Source organism: Ochotona princeps, chromosome 11 (assembly GCF_030435755.1).
Source record: "Ochotona princeps isolate mOchPri1 chromosome 11, mOchPri1.hap1, whole genome shotgun sequence".
Taxonomy (NCBI): Eukaryota; Metazoa; Chordata; class Mammalia; order Lagomorpha; family Ochotonidae; genus Ochotona; species Ochotona princeps.
Window position 1 is genome coordinate 6,775,582 of NC_080842.1, and position 16,194 is coordinate 6,791,775.

The 16,194-nt window shown below is 55.5% G+C and overlaps 1 protein-coding gene across 1 annotated transcript in view; it reads right to left on the reverse strand.

The window, feature by feature from the left end:
- The window catches only part of SFRP1 (secreted frizzled related protein 1), a 33,931-nt gene extending 24,744 nt beyond the window's left edge, over positions 1–9,187 (reverse strand). The window contains exons 1-2 of the mRNA XM_004592727.2: positions 8,305–9,187; positions 3,948–4,025 (exon numbers count right to left, since the gene is read on the reverse strand). Of these exons, the coding sequence (XP_004592784.2) occupies positions 3,948–4,025; positions 8,305–8,857 (631 nt within the window). The 5' untranslated portion in view covers positions 8,858–9,187. The remainder of the gene's footprint in view (positions 1–3,947; positions 4,026–8,304) is intronic.
- Between the last annotated feature and the right edge of the window lie 7,007 nt (positions 9,188–16,194).

Consider the following 16,194-nt stretch of genomic DNA (forward strand, 5'->3'; position numbering starts at 1 on the left):
TTGCAGTGCCCTCATATATTGTCATGCAAATGTGTGCCAGAACAGCTTGAGGGTATTACAGATCCTGGAGAGGGAACTGGAGAAGGTGGCCAGAGTGGGGGGTGGGGAAAGAGGAGTCCTCCTGATCCGGCTTGGAGATCACGCAGTCCGCTCACTGGCTTGGCATCCAGGGCAGCACGGCAGGAGCTGGCCCCTGCGTCCTGACTCAGGTGTGGCTGATGGGCCTAGCGCCAGGCTGGGTTTGGACACTGGGCCACCAGTTAACCTCTGGCGTGTGGTACAGTACAAGAGTGGAAAGAATGGGTGTTCAGACACCTGTCACACAGGGTTAAAAACCATCGCCTGGGCAAGGGGAAGAAGGCAGGAGGAGGGGGCATACCCAGCTCCTCCCTGCTCCGGCTCCATCCACTGGGGGCACGGGCAGGAGGGCGAGTGTGCCTGCTGACCCGGAAGTTATTCAGCCCTTATTTCTGCAGCTCATTGAAGCTCCCAGGCCCCCACGCCATGTCTTCCCACCAGGAATGGCAGGCGCAGTGAATGCAGAGTTTGATCTCTGAGAGTAGGGAGTCAAATTGCTTTTTCTTCTCGGCTTCATGTCAGCTCGCTTCTTTGTTTCCTAAGCGAATCCCATCAGCCTGGCTGACTGCCTCCCTAGCTTGAAGTGAGCCGAGCTAAGAAACAAGTTTCTCAACAAGGCTGCCTTCTCCAGGGTGCTAAGAAGGGCAGGGCTCAGCTCAGCTCCCGCAGAGAGAGGGACTGAGCCAAAAACAATCCCATTCACTGTTGTCTAAGAATATGGCGGGGGGCGGGGGGTGGAAGTGGTGAGGAAGACAGAAGGCCTTTCCTGTATCCGGGTCTTGCCCGTGTATATGCTTGGTGCAGCCTACACACTTGTCCGTCACTTCCTGAGTGAGGCGGGCAGCCCCGGCCAAGCCCAAAAGCCTTGAATGGGAGACTCAGATTTCCTTCTGATCAAGTAAGATGGCCTCCAAAGTCCAGGAGGAACTCCAAAATGCCAAGAACCCCGAAAGAAAATCCCCAGATCAGATCAGATGAACCCAGCAGCCGCAGCCTGCAATGCCTGCGTCCCACATCATGCCGGTTCAAGTTCTGCTCGGCTTCCAATCCACATACAGAGTCCTGGAGGCCAGGTGACAACTCGAGCCCTTGGGTTCCTGCCACATGCCTGTGGGATGCAGATGGGTTGCAGGTGCCTGGTTTCAACTGGACCAGCCCTGGCCATTTCGGAGCGACTACCGGATGGAAGCTCTTTCCCTTTCAATCTCTCTCTCCCTCTTTCTCTCTTTCTAGCTCTGCTCTATAGTTGAGTTACAGATGAATACAGTTTTTAAAGTTTTCCAAGTTTTTCTCAAGAGGAAAACACACACAGAGATCTTCCATCCACTCGCTCCCCCAAATGACCACAAAAACCCAGGGATAAGGAACTTCAGGACAAAACCAGGAGCCGGGAGCTTCCTCCGGGTATCCCAAGTGGGTACAGAAACTCAAGCACTTGGGCCATCTTCTGCTGTTTTCCCAAGTGCGTAAGCAGGGAGCTGGACTGGAAGTGGATCCGCTGGGACTTGAACTGGCACCCATATTGAATGCCAGCACTGCAGGTAGTGACTTTACCTGCTATGCCACAGTGCCAGCCCCAATAAATATTAAAACAAAGAAAGGAAGAAAGGAAGGAAGGAAGAAAGAAAGGATGAGAGGGAGGGAGGAAGGGAGGAAAGAAGGTGGCATCTCAAGGCTAAAGAGAAACAGTCCCAATGGCCTAACTGCTGGGACTCGCAGAGGCCTGAGAGCGTATTAGCATGAGACTCACCATCCCAGCTGCAGGCAGAACTTGGTGGTTTACTAAACCTACAGGTACTGCACCTGCTGCAGAGAGCAAGCCTGTCCCTCCCGAGTGGGTCACCAGGGTCCCCAATGGATCCCGGCCTACACCACAGTCACCCAATGCCCACATGCCCAATGGATCCAGACTTGCACCACAGTCACCCACCTGCTCATATGCCCTGTGGATCCCGGCCTACACCACAGTCACCCACCCGCCCACATGACAATTCTCTACTGAGGTTCTCTTGTTGGGCCACAGCAGCACCATGCCTCTGAGTGAACCAGCTTCCAGGAAGCCCCCAGGGAACAGGGATTTGGGGGCTAGCCACTAGGAAAATAAGAAAGAGGTCCTGACATCAATTTTCCACCAAAGACCCCGAGGATCCGATGTGCCCATCGGCCTGTTAAACCGAGGCCGTGATCCTGTAGGAAATCCCTGCCTAGGCCTTTAGTCAGGTTTTTAAAGACACTAAAATTAAATTCTAATGTATTTCTAGGTTGGGTTTGGATCACAGCACTGATCTTTGTACTCAATGTGCAATCCCACACACACATACTGAATTCTGTGTTCCCCAACGGGAAAGCGTCACCTGCCCATCACTACCAGGGCTGTCCATCACTCATCCATCAGGGACAGGGCCTGACGGACCCCAGAGGAACACATACACACACACACACACTGCTTCCCAGCACCTACTCTGAGGTGAGTGCCTGCACACTCAAGGGCCTGGATGCTCACCACACACACCGCATGGCAATTTAACAGCAGCAACTCTCCCACTTGCCCTAGCCCGCGGAGGGTCCTTGGGGATCGCAAGCAGATTTGCGCATGCACGCCCCCCCTGGCCAGGCAACAAAAGGTTTCTTGTCAGGGTTTCTCAGAGGGCGCATTCACAGCGAGCTGCCCATGGGTCCAAAGGCATGTTTGGAAAAGAACCTGAACCTGAGCCCTGGACAGAAAGCTGGCTGCCAGCAGGCAGTGAGGGGCTACGTGCCGGGTCGGGCACCCTCGGATGCAGCTGCAGCCTGCACATCCAGAATGCTGCTACTCAGTAAGCTGACGCACGGACTGTCGGAGTTGGCACGCACCAGCCCTCTGTGATGGAGCTCATTCCATGTGGCAATGAGGAAAACCTTTCAAACGGGATTGGGATTCCACCACCAACAGCCGAGTGCATCCAATCCTTCTCTGTCACAGCCAGGAGGAAGCACCTGAGATGAACGTATTGTCCGGAAGCCCCTGGCAGAGGGTCTCAGACCCTCAGCTGCCCCCTCACCCTGCCCTCAGTCAGCCACAAGTATGAACACCCTGAGGAGCTACGGACGTGACCCGACAGACAACTTGTGTCATGTGCCAGGGAAGCAGCAGCAGCCTTGGCAGCAACAAGAGCCCGTTGTATATCTCTCCATATCCAGTGCATATTCACGGGGACAGGGAGTGACAGCAACGGCTCTGACCCATGCTGCCTACCATTAGCTTTCCCTAAGGAGGAATGTGGCCAGAAATCCAACCTCAGGGACACAGGGCAGGAATTAGGATTGCACGCACTCATGCACACATGAACACCGCCTGGTTAGCCAATTGAGCCTCTCTGTCAGTGGACAGCTAGGGCACAGGCAGGGGCTAGAATAGAGCTCCCAGGGTTGTGGGGAAGTGGGTCTCCTTTGGGACCCCCTGGGACACTCTAAGGGCTGATTTTAGAACTGTCTCTGGCTGAGCCATTAGGGAAGACTCTCCTCTGAATACCCTCACCACTCAGTGGGAAGTTACTAGCTATTTACATCCTGGGCAGAGGAGTGCTGATCCCTAGGCAGGGATGCAAAAAGGGCCAGTCCAGGCAGCACCCAGCCAAAAAGCTGACCCCTGGAGTAGGGCCAGGGGGTGAGGAGGGGAGGGTGATGCTTGCCCCTTCAGTCAGCCCCTAAATTCAACTCCCTCCATGTGATGCTCTGTGCAGAAGTAGGTTCACTCTGATGAAAACTGGTCATTTCTATACCCTACCAAGTTCTTTCTCTCTCTCTCTCTCTCTCTCTCTCAGAATTCTGGGGCCTGCAGAGTCCCCCACACTACCCCTGTCCCGCCCTACCCAGAAACTCGCTCTCACCAAACTCGCTGGCACACAGGTGCTCAATGATGGCCTCGGACTTCAACTCGTTGTCACACGGGGGACACACGGTGGTACCTGCAGAGGGAAGGGCACAGGCAGCAGTCAGGAAAAGGGACCTCCCCAGGGGAGGACAGCCCCAGAGCCAGGCTGCAAGAAGTCTCATGATGACGCGACATCCACTGGAAGCCATACGCAGAGGGACGAGGAGTCCCACAATGACACGGAGGGGAACAAGGAGTCGCCCGAAATCAACATCCACTGGAAGTCCTATGCAGGGGGCGCTGCAGAGATCAAGAGATAAAGGTAAAAACAATGGCCACATCCAGTGGCAATGTTGAACTCACAGCATTGTCCTCCAACCCCTCAAAAAAGATGGACATTCCCAGGGTTGGTTCTCTGCTCCTCCCTCCCCCATCCCTTCTCCTTTCCATTTGCAAACTCCCAAGGAGATAGCGGATGAAACCATCAGGAATTAGAGGCACAGTTCCAAGCCCAGGCTCCCAGCAGACGGGCAAGAGGTGGGTCGCCTGTCCTGAGGATGGCAAGGAGGGGAGGCGCCAAATGGGAGGACAGAGCTGGAGTGGGACAGACACCCCAACCAAGGCTCTCTTGGAGAACAACTGTGAAGTGCTTTGAAGAGGAGGTGTCGGGTGTGGGGGTGGGGGCATCCAGGCAGCAGGGGACAGGATGCTGAGGCCAGAGGGAGGCCTCCCTCATCCTCAGCCTCCTCATCCATCATCCTCACCATGGGCTCAGAGAGAAGGCTGAGCCAGGCCCAAGGGCTTCCTCACCCAGGTCAGGCTGCAGTCAGCGCCCTCCTCAGCCCACACCCACCCTCTCTGGGGTGCCCAGGCAGTGCCTCCCACCCCCAGAGCCCTAGAGAAGCTCAGAGCAGAGGACAGCACACAGCCGGGGACCCCATCCTCTCCCCAGCCCCAAGCGGGATGCTGTGGGGAGACATACCACACCTGCTAGGCTTTATCATCAGATTCCCCTCTCACCTGTACCAGGGGAACCTCAGAGAGTTGGGGGAACATCTATCGTGGAGAAAACATAAGTGGACCCCAAAAATGCTTGGTGCCAAAATGTACTTCTGTTGTTTCTTTTTAGAGATTTATTTATCTTTATTTGAAAGCCAGTTACACAGAGAGCGAATCTTTCATCTGCTGGTTTACCCCCTTCAAATGGCTGCAGCAGCCAGAGCTGGGTTGGTTAAAAGCCAGGAGCTCCTTGTGGATCTCCCACATGAGTGTAAGGCACTCATCTTCTGCTGCTCCAGGCACATTAGCAGGGAGCTGGAGAGGAAGTGGAACAGCCAGGACTTGAACCAGCCCCCATATGAGATGCTGGCTCTGCAAGTCGAGGTTTAGTATGCAACTCCACTTGCATGACTGCACAGCCAGAACCCAACACCTTCCAGGCTCACAGCAGCCAGAAACACATTCCAGGGGCCCATTAAGCCACCTACGACACCAGCAACCCCCCAGTGTACCACCGGCTGCTCCACCTCCCATCCAGCTCACTGCTAATGCGCCTGGGAAAGCAGCAGCAGAGGATGGCCTAGGTGCTCGCAGGAGTTCCAGGCTCCTGGCTTTGGCCTGGCCCAACCCTGGCCATTACAGCTATGATGGAAGTGAGCAATCTCTCTTCCCTCTACTCTCTCTTCTCTGTCTTTCAAGTAAGAAAAATAATAAAATCTTTATTAAACATTACATTGCTACCAAGCTCCACACTCCCAGATGGTGTTACCGGTCTTTGGTCCAGAAGTTGGGAGTGCCCTTGAGGCTGGGTTCTGGGAGCAAGCCAGGGGGCAGGATGCTGTTTCAGACCAGAGGGAAAACATGGCATCATGGTAGCCGCTTTCACTGGGAGCGAAAGAAAGGATGGGCGTGGGGGGAGTCTTACAAAAGGGAAGGGGCTGAACTATGTATCCCAGAAGAAAAAAACTGTATCTGGAGGTTTTCTTTACTTAGGGTAACACACACACGGGCACACACACACACACACACACACACTCAGCAGCAGTCACCTCGCAGCCTGTGCGAGCAAACTCTGAGGGTCTCCAGCAGGGCCTTACTGATGCCTACTCATCCCTCAGGGGTCCCAAGAGCAGCCAGCAGCTCTCTGCAGAGAGGCAAGGGGCAATGTGTAATAGAATATTCAGCTGGGCTGCCTCCTCCTCCTCCCTTTCTTGGGGGGCTGTCGGGGGGAGTTCCAATGGTAGAATGGAATCGCAGCTTTGAGGGTCTAACACAACACGGAAAACTTGTGTATTCCACTACCATTTAACAGGGAGTTCCAAGAAGCTTCCCAGCAGACTGAGATGAAGGGAATTTTTTTTTTTAATCAGCACACACATACACAAGACCATGTTTTCTCTCTCACACACAAACACATTCTTCCCTGGCCAGAGCCCTGAACTCAGAAGGGGCCCCCGAGGAAAGTTCTGCAGAAAATAGGGTGTGGATGGGGGACATGATGGATGTAGCTGGACCTCACAACAGGGAAGAGTACCACAACTGGCCAGCCTGGGAGAGGAGGGGTCTCACAGACTCCCACAGCTCAGAAAGGACTTTCCTGGGGGAGGAGGATGGTTTCTCCCCATATAGCAAGCTGACGTGGTCTCGGCATCCCCACCAGAAAAAAAAAGTCTCCGGGTTCATTTCTGGACATCACACAACCATCAATATACCAGGCACTAACTGCATATGTCCAAGAACCAGGGCAATAGGAAGTAAGCAAAGTGGGGCACAGCTCTGCAACGCCCAACCGTGGGCACGTGTGAGCATCTCCTGCCAAAGCACTGTTTCCCACGAGGCTCCAGGCCCAGGAGCAGTGTGACTCGATCCCCGCGCCCCTGTGCACATGTACACATACGCACATACTCCGAGCTCAGTGGTCTTAGGGAAAGCCCAGGGGCCCTGACCCCACGGTGCTGCAGTCAGGGCTGGGTCTGGAATCTCCAAGGGTAGGCCCAGCCCCAGTTCCATTCACACCCTCCGGTTCTGTTCCTGCAGAGTTCCGGAGGGTGACAGTGACCTGCACAACGACTCCGTGGAAGAGGTACAAGTGGCGTCTCAGGTCACTGGGACGGGAAGTGAGTGTAACACCCGCCCACCCCACTCATAGACTTGTTGTCGTGCATGCAGCCACCACCACCAGGGTCTCCACATCCCACCCACCGCTTGCCCAGGAGACCAGCAACAGCCACTGGCAACGGTCTCTAGCTCCCACCCAGCGCCACGAGTGGCCAGCTGGTCACCCGGCCTCTCCCAGGCAGAGGCTGGACCAGCTGCAGCTCTCTACAAGTCCTGGGCAACTGCTGGGATTCCGCTCTCACACAGCAGAGGTGGTGGGACCCCAGGGACCCCACCTCTGCAGGAAGCCTCCAACTCTCCACCCAGCCAGCCTAGTCAGCCTCGACCCATCTCTGGCATCTTTCAAGAGAGCCATTAGCCACCAACAGGGCAGCCCAAGAGCCCCCATCCCATGCCAATCCCACCTGGGGCCTGACCTTTCCCCCATGGGGTGAGCCTAGACCTCAGCAGCTGGCTCTACACCCTTAGAGGAAAAAAAAAAAAAAAAACTCGGGGTTGGGGGAAGGGGTGGATTCCCGTTTAGTTTTGCTTTTGCTTCTTAGAGTTTGGGATTTCTTCTCGCTGCACAACTGCCCTTGCAAGGGGAGGCGGCAGTGGGATGGTTGCCGGCAACTTGCAAGGCCCCACACTCCCTCAGGGAGGAGATGAACCCTGGGCTAATGACATTTTTATCTTTCTAATTACCTGCGGAATTGTGCAAATGAGCGAGCCCGCAATGAGAGGGGGGTGGGGTGTGCCGTGGCAGACAGACTTTCATCCAACCCCCTGCATCGACCAGGAGCCCGTCCAGGGCTGCTGCCTGCAAACCCTTTTGCTCTTTCCCTAAACTTTTCGTTGCTCAGCCAGTTCTGCAACAGCCCGGGATCTAACCTCTCCCTCCCACCCCCCACCACTGCTGGATGACTAGCTTGGGGACCCGTCTCAGCAGGACTAAAACAAAGCCCCAAGCTGTATTCTAGGCTACACACTTTGGAACTGAGCGTTTGCCCATCGCCTAGCCCCAAATCCCGCCCCAGGCCAGCAGAAGACTAGAGGCAAAACCAGCCATCTGCTTCGATCGCCAGCGCGGAGCTTTGTTCCGGGAGAGGAAAATGCGACCCCAGCTCCTCCCGGAGCGCCCCCCGCGCACGCGCAAGCCCCGCGGGGCGCCCTAGAACTGAGTGCGGACGCAAGGACCCACCGGGTCCGGAGTCAGGGAGCCACCCATGCTGAGCTCCGCCTGCGCCCCCGCACTCTCCCGGGGCCGTGGGCCTCACCTTGCGGTTTGGAGGCTTCAGTGGCGTTAGGAGGGGTCATGGCGAGGCAGACGTCGCCGTCCGGGAACTTGTCGCACTTGAGCATCTCGGGCCAGTAGAAACCGAAGAACTGCATGACGGGTTCACACGAGTCGCGCACAGCCTCGCAGAGCCAGCGGCACGGATAGATGGGCCGGTCGAGGCACACGGGCGCGAAGAGCGCGCACAGAAAGACCTGCGTGCCCATGTGGCAGTTCTTGTTGAGCAGCGGCACCCAACTGCTGGCTTGTTGCTTCACCTCAGCCATGGTCTCGTGTTCCAACAGGTTGGGCAGCACCATCTTCTTGTAGCCCACGTTGTGGCACAGCCGCAGGTCCGCCGGGATGTCCACGCACTGCGGCGGCTTGGTGTAAAAGCGCCCGCTCTGGTACGAACCGATATCGGACTGGAAGCTCACATAGTCGTACTCGCTGGCCGAACCCGCTGCGGCCGCCAGCGCCAGCAACTGCAGCAACAGCAGCACGCCCGGGGCGGCCCAGCGGCGGCCCCCGGCGCCGCCGCGCCCGCTGCCCATGCTTGGCTTCGGCGCGCTGCCTCCTCCCGCGACGTCGGGGCTGCCCCGGCGCGCGTCCCGCCGCAAACTTCCAGCGGTCCCCGAGCCGGGGTCTGGAGACAAAGGGTGCGTGCCCACCCTACTCGGCCCAGGCGCTGGGTGCGTGGACGGGGAGCCGCCCTGGCTGGACCCTGGCGCGGCGGTGGCGGCGGATGCGAGAGCGCTGCGGGCTCCGAGGCGCGCGCAGCACCGACTGCCAAAGCTGCAACGCCCCGAGTGCGCCGCGCTCCTTCGGCCGGTTCGGGGGCAGTGCGCGCAGCCAATCAGCTCCCGGCTGCCCGCGAACCGCGCGCCTCGCCCCCTTGCCAGGCAGAGGCGCCCGTGGACCAATCGCTGCCCTGGCCGGAGGGCTGGGTTCGCCCGGACCCAGGCGCAGGTCCACACCCCTTTGGGCCGGCGACCCCGCCCCCCACCCCCAACCCTGCAGAGAAATAAATAAATAACCCGAGAAGGAGGAGAAAGGAAAAAGGGGATGCAGAAGGAGAGGGAAATGGGGCATGGGGGTGAGCGCGGTGCAACGCACCAAGCTTGCAGGGCAGGCGGGAGCTTTGAGCTTCCTGACGTGTTCGCTTTTTCACGCAGCCACAGCCCCGCTCCTGGCTGGTGCTCCCAGTGGCTGCGGGGAAGAAGAGGAGACTGGGGAGGAGGGTCTGGCTGCGAGGGGGGAGGTCTTGCCTTTTATAACTCCCTCTAAACCCTGCTGGGGCACCTGGCAAAGGCTAGGGAGGCGGGAGGGAGAGACATTCCCAAGGCAACACCTTCTCAGGTAGGACAACCGTAACAGGTGTGAGTGGGCGGGAAGTCCACAAATCCACTTCCCTGAGGTGTCAGCTTTGGGATCTCAATGTTAAAAAAAAAAAAAAAAAAAAGGTAAATAAAAATCAGTAGGAACCCCTCCCACCTTCTGCTCAAGCCGCAGCCCAGCCGACTGTGTGTGTGTGTGTGTGTGTGTGTGTGTGTGTGTGTGTGTGTGTGTGCAGGCGCGTATGCATTGACATGTTCGCGGTGTAGAAAGGCAAAACATTAAAAACACATGTGCACTTATGGGCCAGGCTTGTGTAAATATTGAGGCCGTCACTCAGGCACATGTGCTGCCTGCAGACTTGGCTGCAACAACCACCAGCGGCCGCACGGCCAAGAGGATGGATGGAGGCGGCAGAGACTCATCCTGGCCTTGTCCTCTGGCTGTCTCCTCCCTGTCCCCACCCCGGGGGTCTCCCTCTCTCCACCCTCCACCTCTATCTTCCCTGGATATGCTTCATGTGTCACAAACATTCCTGGACAGCAAACGAACAGAGTGTGACAGTGACCAATGCCAGCGCCAGAGAGCAGCGGCCAGCGATCCATGAGACGTGTGTGTGTGTGTGTGTGTGTGTGCAATGCCATACCATGTGGCAAAGAGACCACCAACTGAAGTGGCTGCAGTCCACTTTGCACTCTGCAGGCCTAACGTCTCCATGGCCCGCGTCCAAGGGAAAGGACAAGAACGGTTTCCTTAGAGCAGTGGTCCCCAGTGTGGAGAGGAGCTCTACAGCCAACGCCCTGAACGTCGGCAGGTGGACAATGCACATGTGTGCACATGTGTGTGGGGGTGGGGGGATCCCAGACCCCTAAATAGCGATGGAAAGCCAGGATTGCAAGGGCCAGAGCAAGACTTGGGGCTGCCTTCTGGCATCCAGACCCAGGGAAAGCATTCCTCCCAGAGAAGAGAACAGAGCAGGAGACCAGGCAATTGTGTCTCCATACAAGCGAAGTTGAGAGGGGGTCTCTTTCTTCCCTGTCCCCAAAAGCTCTCCATCCCAGGGCAGGCATGTCTACTGATTCCCCGCTGCAAAGCTCTCCATCTCTCGCTCTGACTCCAAGCTAAAGAACACTTAGTTGCACATGCCTGCTGTCGCCCCACTGGCAGCTGGACTTTGATCTGTCCAAGACTGTTGTCACATGACTTTTAAAAGAGAAACAATATCATGGAATGGGTTGTGTGATGACAAATTCATAGATGGGTCATCCAAAGGAAAAAGCTTTCTAAAAGAACACCATGGTCCTGTTTTATTTTGTTTTGTTTTGTTAAGATTTATTTCTTTTTGGGCCCAACGTGGTAGCCTACTAATTGAAGTCCTCGCCTTGAACGCGCCGGAATCCCATATGGGTGCCAGGTCTAATCCCAGCGGCTGCGATACCCATCCAGCTCCCTGCTTGTGGCCTGGGAAAGCAGTACAGGATGGCCCAAAGCATTGGGACCCTGCACCTGCGTGGGAGACCCAGAAGAGGCTCCTGGCTCCTGGTTTTGGATGGGCACAGCTCCAGCTATTGCAGCTACTTGGGGAATGAAGTAGCAGATGGAAGATCTTCCTCTCTGTCTTTCCTCTTCTCTATACATCTGACTTTGCAATAAAAATAAATAAATCTTTTAAAAAAAAAAAAAGATTTCCAAGGTCTCCCTTGTAGGAGCAAGGGCCCAATAACTTGAGCCACTCTCCTGTTTTCCCAGGTTATAAGCAGAGAGCTGGATTGGAAATGGAGCAGCCCGGACTACAATCTGAACCAATATGGGATACTAGTGCTGCAGATGAAAGCTTAACCTACAATGCCACAGCACCAATCCCAAGAGATTTGGATTTAACTGGACAGCCCACATACCATCTGGCAAACCCCAACTCCCCAGCCTCACATGGCCTCCTCCCAGCCTGTCATTTCCCTCCTGCACTCTTGCAGGACCAGTCACTCTCTTCACACGTGCCATTGTGGCATTCACACTCATGTTTCTGGGAACCCTGGTCTCCTCTGCAAAGGCCAGGGCACATCCAGCAACCAGCACTGGTGCCACGCGTGTCTGGCCACAGGCACAGGCCACAGAGACAGGTAGGGATTGCACTGGGTTTTGCCCTGAGTTTCCTGAGAGCCAAGGCCGGTCGGCACAGAGGCTCACCTGCATTGCACAGCATCATCCAAAGATCAGCCTCGTTGTGTGGAGCCTTTGTCCCACTGCCTGTCCTCCCATCCCAGCATCCCCTGTGCTCAGAGACCCTGTCCCCCATGGACTGTGTCAGGGGAAGGGAGTAGGGGTGGTAATGCACAGCACAGTTCCTGGAGGAGGATGGAACTTTCTAGAATCCTGTATGGACACTCTTCCTACAATCCCCAAAGCACTGTTGTTTAAAAAAAAAAATGGGGCTGATGCTTAGAAACTCAGAGTTTCTGGAAGCTTCTGGCAGCTTCTGGGAATTGGGAGCATAAGAAAATTAGAAGGACACACTATGGCCCCTTGGGACACCATGGAGCAGGCCCCTGCACCTGTCACAGGGAAGTGAAAATGAAGAGGCGCTGGCTTCAGGGATAGACACCTGTAAATCTGCCAGTGGCCAGGACAGAGACACCTACCCCAAGGAGCCTGAGCTCATTAGTTACCTAACCCTGCCTGGGTAGCTCACTGCCTTGTCCAAAGCCTGAGGCAGAAATGACCAGGGGGACAAATGGAATGCTGGTGAGGGGAGGAGCTGTGGAGTGGGTACAGGATCATGGGACAAGCTGCCTGTACCAGATGAGTTTTATACCCCATCTCTGGCCAGTGAGCATCACATGGAAGTCGGGGCCGATGCTTTGATGTGGCACATCAAGTCTCCACCTGTGGCACTGGCATCCCAAATAGGCTGCCAATTCAAGTCTTAGCTTCTCCGTTTCCAACCTAGCTCTCTACTGGTATGCCTGGGAAAGCAGCAGAGGATGGTTTATGTTTGGGCCCCTGCCCCTATGTAGGACGCTCAGATAAGGTTCCTAGCTTCAGCCCTGGCTTCCGTCATCATCTGGGGAATGAACCAGCAGATGGGTCATCTTTCTCTCTGTGTGTCACTTTGCCTTTCAAATAAGTAAATCTTTAAAAAGAAGATCCTTGGGCCTGCATGGTAGCTTAGTGGCTAAAATCCTCGCCTTGCACACACCAGGATCCCATACAGGTGTCAGTTCAAATCCTGGCGGCCCCACTTCCCATCCTGCTCCCTGCTTGTGGCCTGGGAGAGTAGTGGAGGATGGCCCAAAGTCTTGGGACCCTGCTCCCACGTGGGAGACCCAGAAGAAGCTCCTGGTTCCTGGCTTCCGATTGGCTCAACTCGGCCCGTTGTGCCCACTTGGGGAGTGAGTCAGCAGATGGAAGGTCTTCCTCTCTGTCTCCTTCTTCCTGTATATCTGATTTCCAATAAAAAAATAAATAAATCTTTTTTTTTTAATCCTTAGGCGACCCCTACTGGTATTTAAGTCTGAGAAATACCACTTTGTCTATCTTCTCGGTTACACACGTGTGCCCATGGGTTTTCAGGAGGATCCACCAGCCTTATGAGGACAAAGAGTGCAGACAAAGGATCGCTATCCAGTTTCCAGGCAGAAAGCATGTCTTCTCCAAGAGGTTGTAGACGCCAGCGAGGCACCACACAGTCAGCTGTGCCCCAGGGCTCCACCCACAGGTGGCTACCTGGCCTCTGAAGTCTTCCATTGTCTCTTTCTGTGGCCTTCGATATCTGCCACTGCAACCTTGACCAGAAGGTACTATCATCCACCAAGCTCTTTGTCTCTCCATTCTGCTTTGTCACTCAAAACACCCAGCAGGCCGCGTTGCTGCATACAGTGTAGAGAGAGCCCCATAAACAGCCACTTGGGAGTCCTGAACACACATGAAACGGGTTGGAAGGCCTGTCTGGCAGGGCTCAACCACAGTACCCACTAATGAGGGGCAGGGCCAGAGGTGCACCTTGTCAGGCTGGGCCCGTGACATTAACCAGCACGCGAGAGAGCTGGGTCTGGGAGCAGATTCTGTGGGTGGTTTATGTGCTCACCCCTGCGGGACTGCCACATCAGCTAGTTTGCTCAACGGCTAGGAGTGGTGACAGGCTGGGCTAGACATGACCACAGAACTTACCAAAGTTCATGGGTGCTGGGGTCGGGTACAGGCCAGGCAGGGCCAAACAGCAGTAATCACAGACACACCCAAAAATTGGGTGTGGGTTAGTCCAGGCTGCCACATTCACCAGGACACACAAAGGCCAACACTGGGGGATAGACTGTGCCAGATAAGAGCCTAACACCCGACAGCATGCTTAGGATCTGGTCTGGGAGTAGGCCTAATGGTAGAACTTGAGGAACTCCCTTAGTGAGCCATAGCTTCCGTGGGTGAGTCAGCTGGGTATTGGTGAGGCTGGGCAGGGCTGCTTCACTTGTCGGCAGCTGTATGGGTTGGCGCTGCAGAAGGGCAGATCAGACAGGGCTAGGCTAAATCATAATAGGAGCCAGGATGATTGCTGGTCATGCTGGGCTAGGCTAGGCTATCACACCTACTGGTTTGCATGAAAGCCAGGGATGGGGGCAGGCTGGACATGGCTAGGCTGTAGTACACATCGGGAACAGTTGGAACTGGGGCAGGCCAGGCCAGGTCAGGCTGCAGTATCGATGGCAAAGGTCAGGCTGGGAGATGGGCTATGTGAGCCTGGGTCAGAGCAACCACTGGCAAGTGCAAGATCTGTGTCTGGGAGCAGGTCTGGTCAGGGAGCAAAGGAGACACTCTAGCTGGGCTGTGGTTCCCACCAGTGAGCGCAAGAGCAGGAATGGTGTGGCAGTAATCTGGGCTGGGCATGATTGCAGTATACAGCATGGCTGTGGACTGGGTCCGGGGTGCCAGACTAGGCTAAGCTCTAGCACCCACTGGTGATCACAAGAGCCAGAGTAGGTGTAGGACAGGCTGGGCTCAGTCTTGGCACCTGCTGAACTACTCAAGAGTTAGGTCTGGGGGTGGGTCAGGTAGAACTAGGCTGTGATAAGAGCCAGAATGGATGCGGGACAGTCGGGCAAGACTGCTGTACCTGCCAGGATAGAGGTGGGCCAAGTCAGGCTAGGCAAAGAATCTACCTATGATGTGAGATCTGTGCCTGGGAGGTGACCTGATAGAGGAGCTTAGGAGACTCCTTTGTCAGGATGTAGTCCCTGCAGGTGAGAAGTACAGATTAGGCCAGGTTACAGTACCCCCTGGCATACATGTGGGTCAGGTCTGGGGGCAACCCAGGCTGGGCCAATTCATAGTGGCAGATGTGGGAACCAGGACAGGGTGCAAGACAGGCCAGGTCGAGCCACAACACCAGTTAGTTCACATGAGGGCAAGGACTGGGGACTGGCTGGGCTGGACTAGGCAGCAGCACCCACCAGTATGAGCTAGGACTGGAGGCAGGCCAAGCTGAGCCAGGCTACAGCACCCACTGGTGAATGCTGAGGTGAGACAGGACATGGCAGACTGAACCGCTGACTCACAAGCACACATGAGACCCATTGGCGAGCCAGGTAGAGGGGGCAGCAAGGACTCCCCTGATGAGCCACTGCTCTTGCTGGTAAGCATGAGAGCTGGGACAGGGAGCAGACCAGGCTGGGCAGAACTACAAAATCTGTAGGCCTGTATGTGAGCTGGGTCAGGGGGATAGCCAGGCTGGGCTAAACAACCATACACACTGGTGTATACATGAGGCCAGAGTATGTGCAGGCTGGTCAGGTTTTACCACAGCCATCAGCTAGCAGTTGCTGGGACTGGGGACACATCCTGTCAGGCTAGCCCGCAGAACCATCTGGAAAATTCAAGATCTGGGACTGGGAGTGGGCCTAGTAGGGATACTCTAAGTAGGGATATTGTGGATACAATGGGGATACTGTGATGGGCTGTAACTCCCACAAGTGAGCGTGGAAACCAGGGTTGGGAGTGAGCCTGGCTGGACAGGCAATGATACCCATTGGCATGAGTGTGGGCTGGATAGTGCGGTTGGTTGAGTTGAGTTGAGCTAGGCTCCGATGCCCATTATGTGCATAAGATCAAAATGGGATGAGGGACAGATTGGACCAGTCTGTTGCACATACCATCATGTGCAGAAACCAGGGTTGGGAACAGGCCTGGTGAGGGTTACTGGGGGTTGCTCCTACTAGGCTGCAGTTTCTACTGGTGTGCATGAAGGCCAAGTATGTAGTGGGCAGGGATGGGCTGAACCGCAGCATCAATTGGTTTGCATATGAGATAGAGCTAGACAGAACTGACCAGGAAACTGCAACCACAAGTTTGTGTATAGGGTGATGTGAGCGACAGACTGAGCTGAATCCCATCTTGGTTGGCACACTCAGGAATCAGATCTGGGGGTCACCTCAAATGAGGTTTTTTGGGGACCCCCCCAACTACACCACTGGATTCAGAACTCCAACGATGGTGAAAATCATAGGATCTGTGGTCTGACCATGGAATTGGTTGTTGAAGCCTGTGCAGCAGACAGCATGCCCAGATG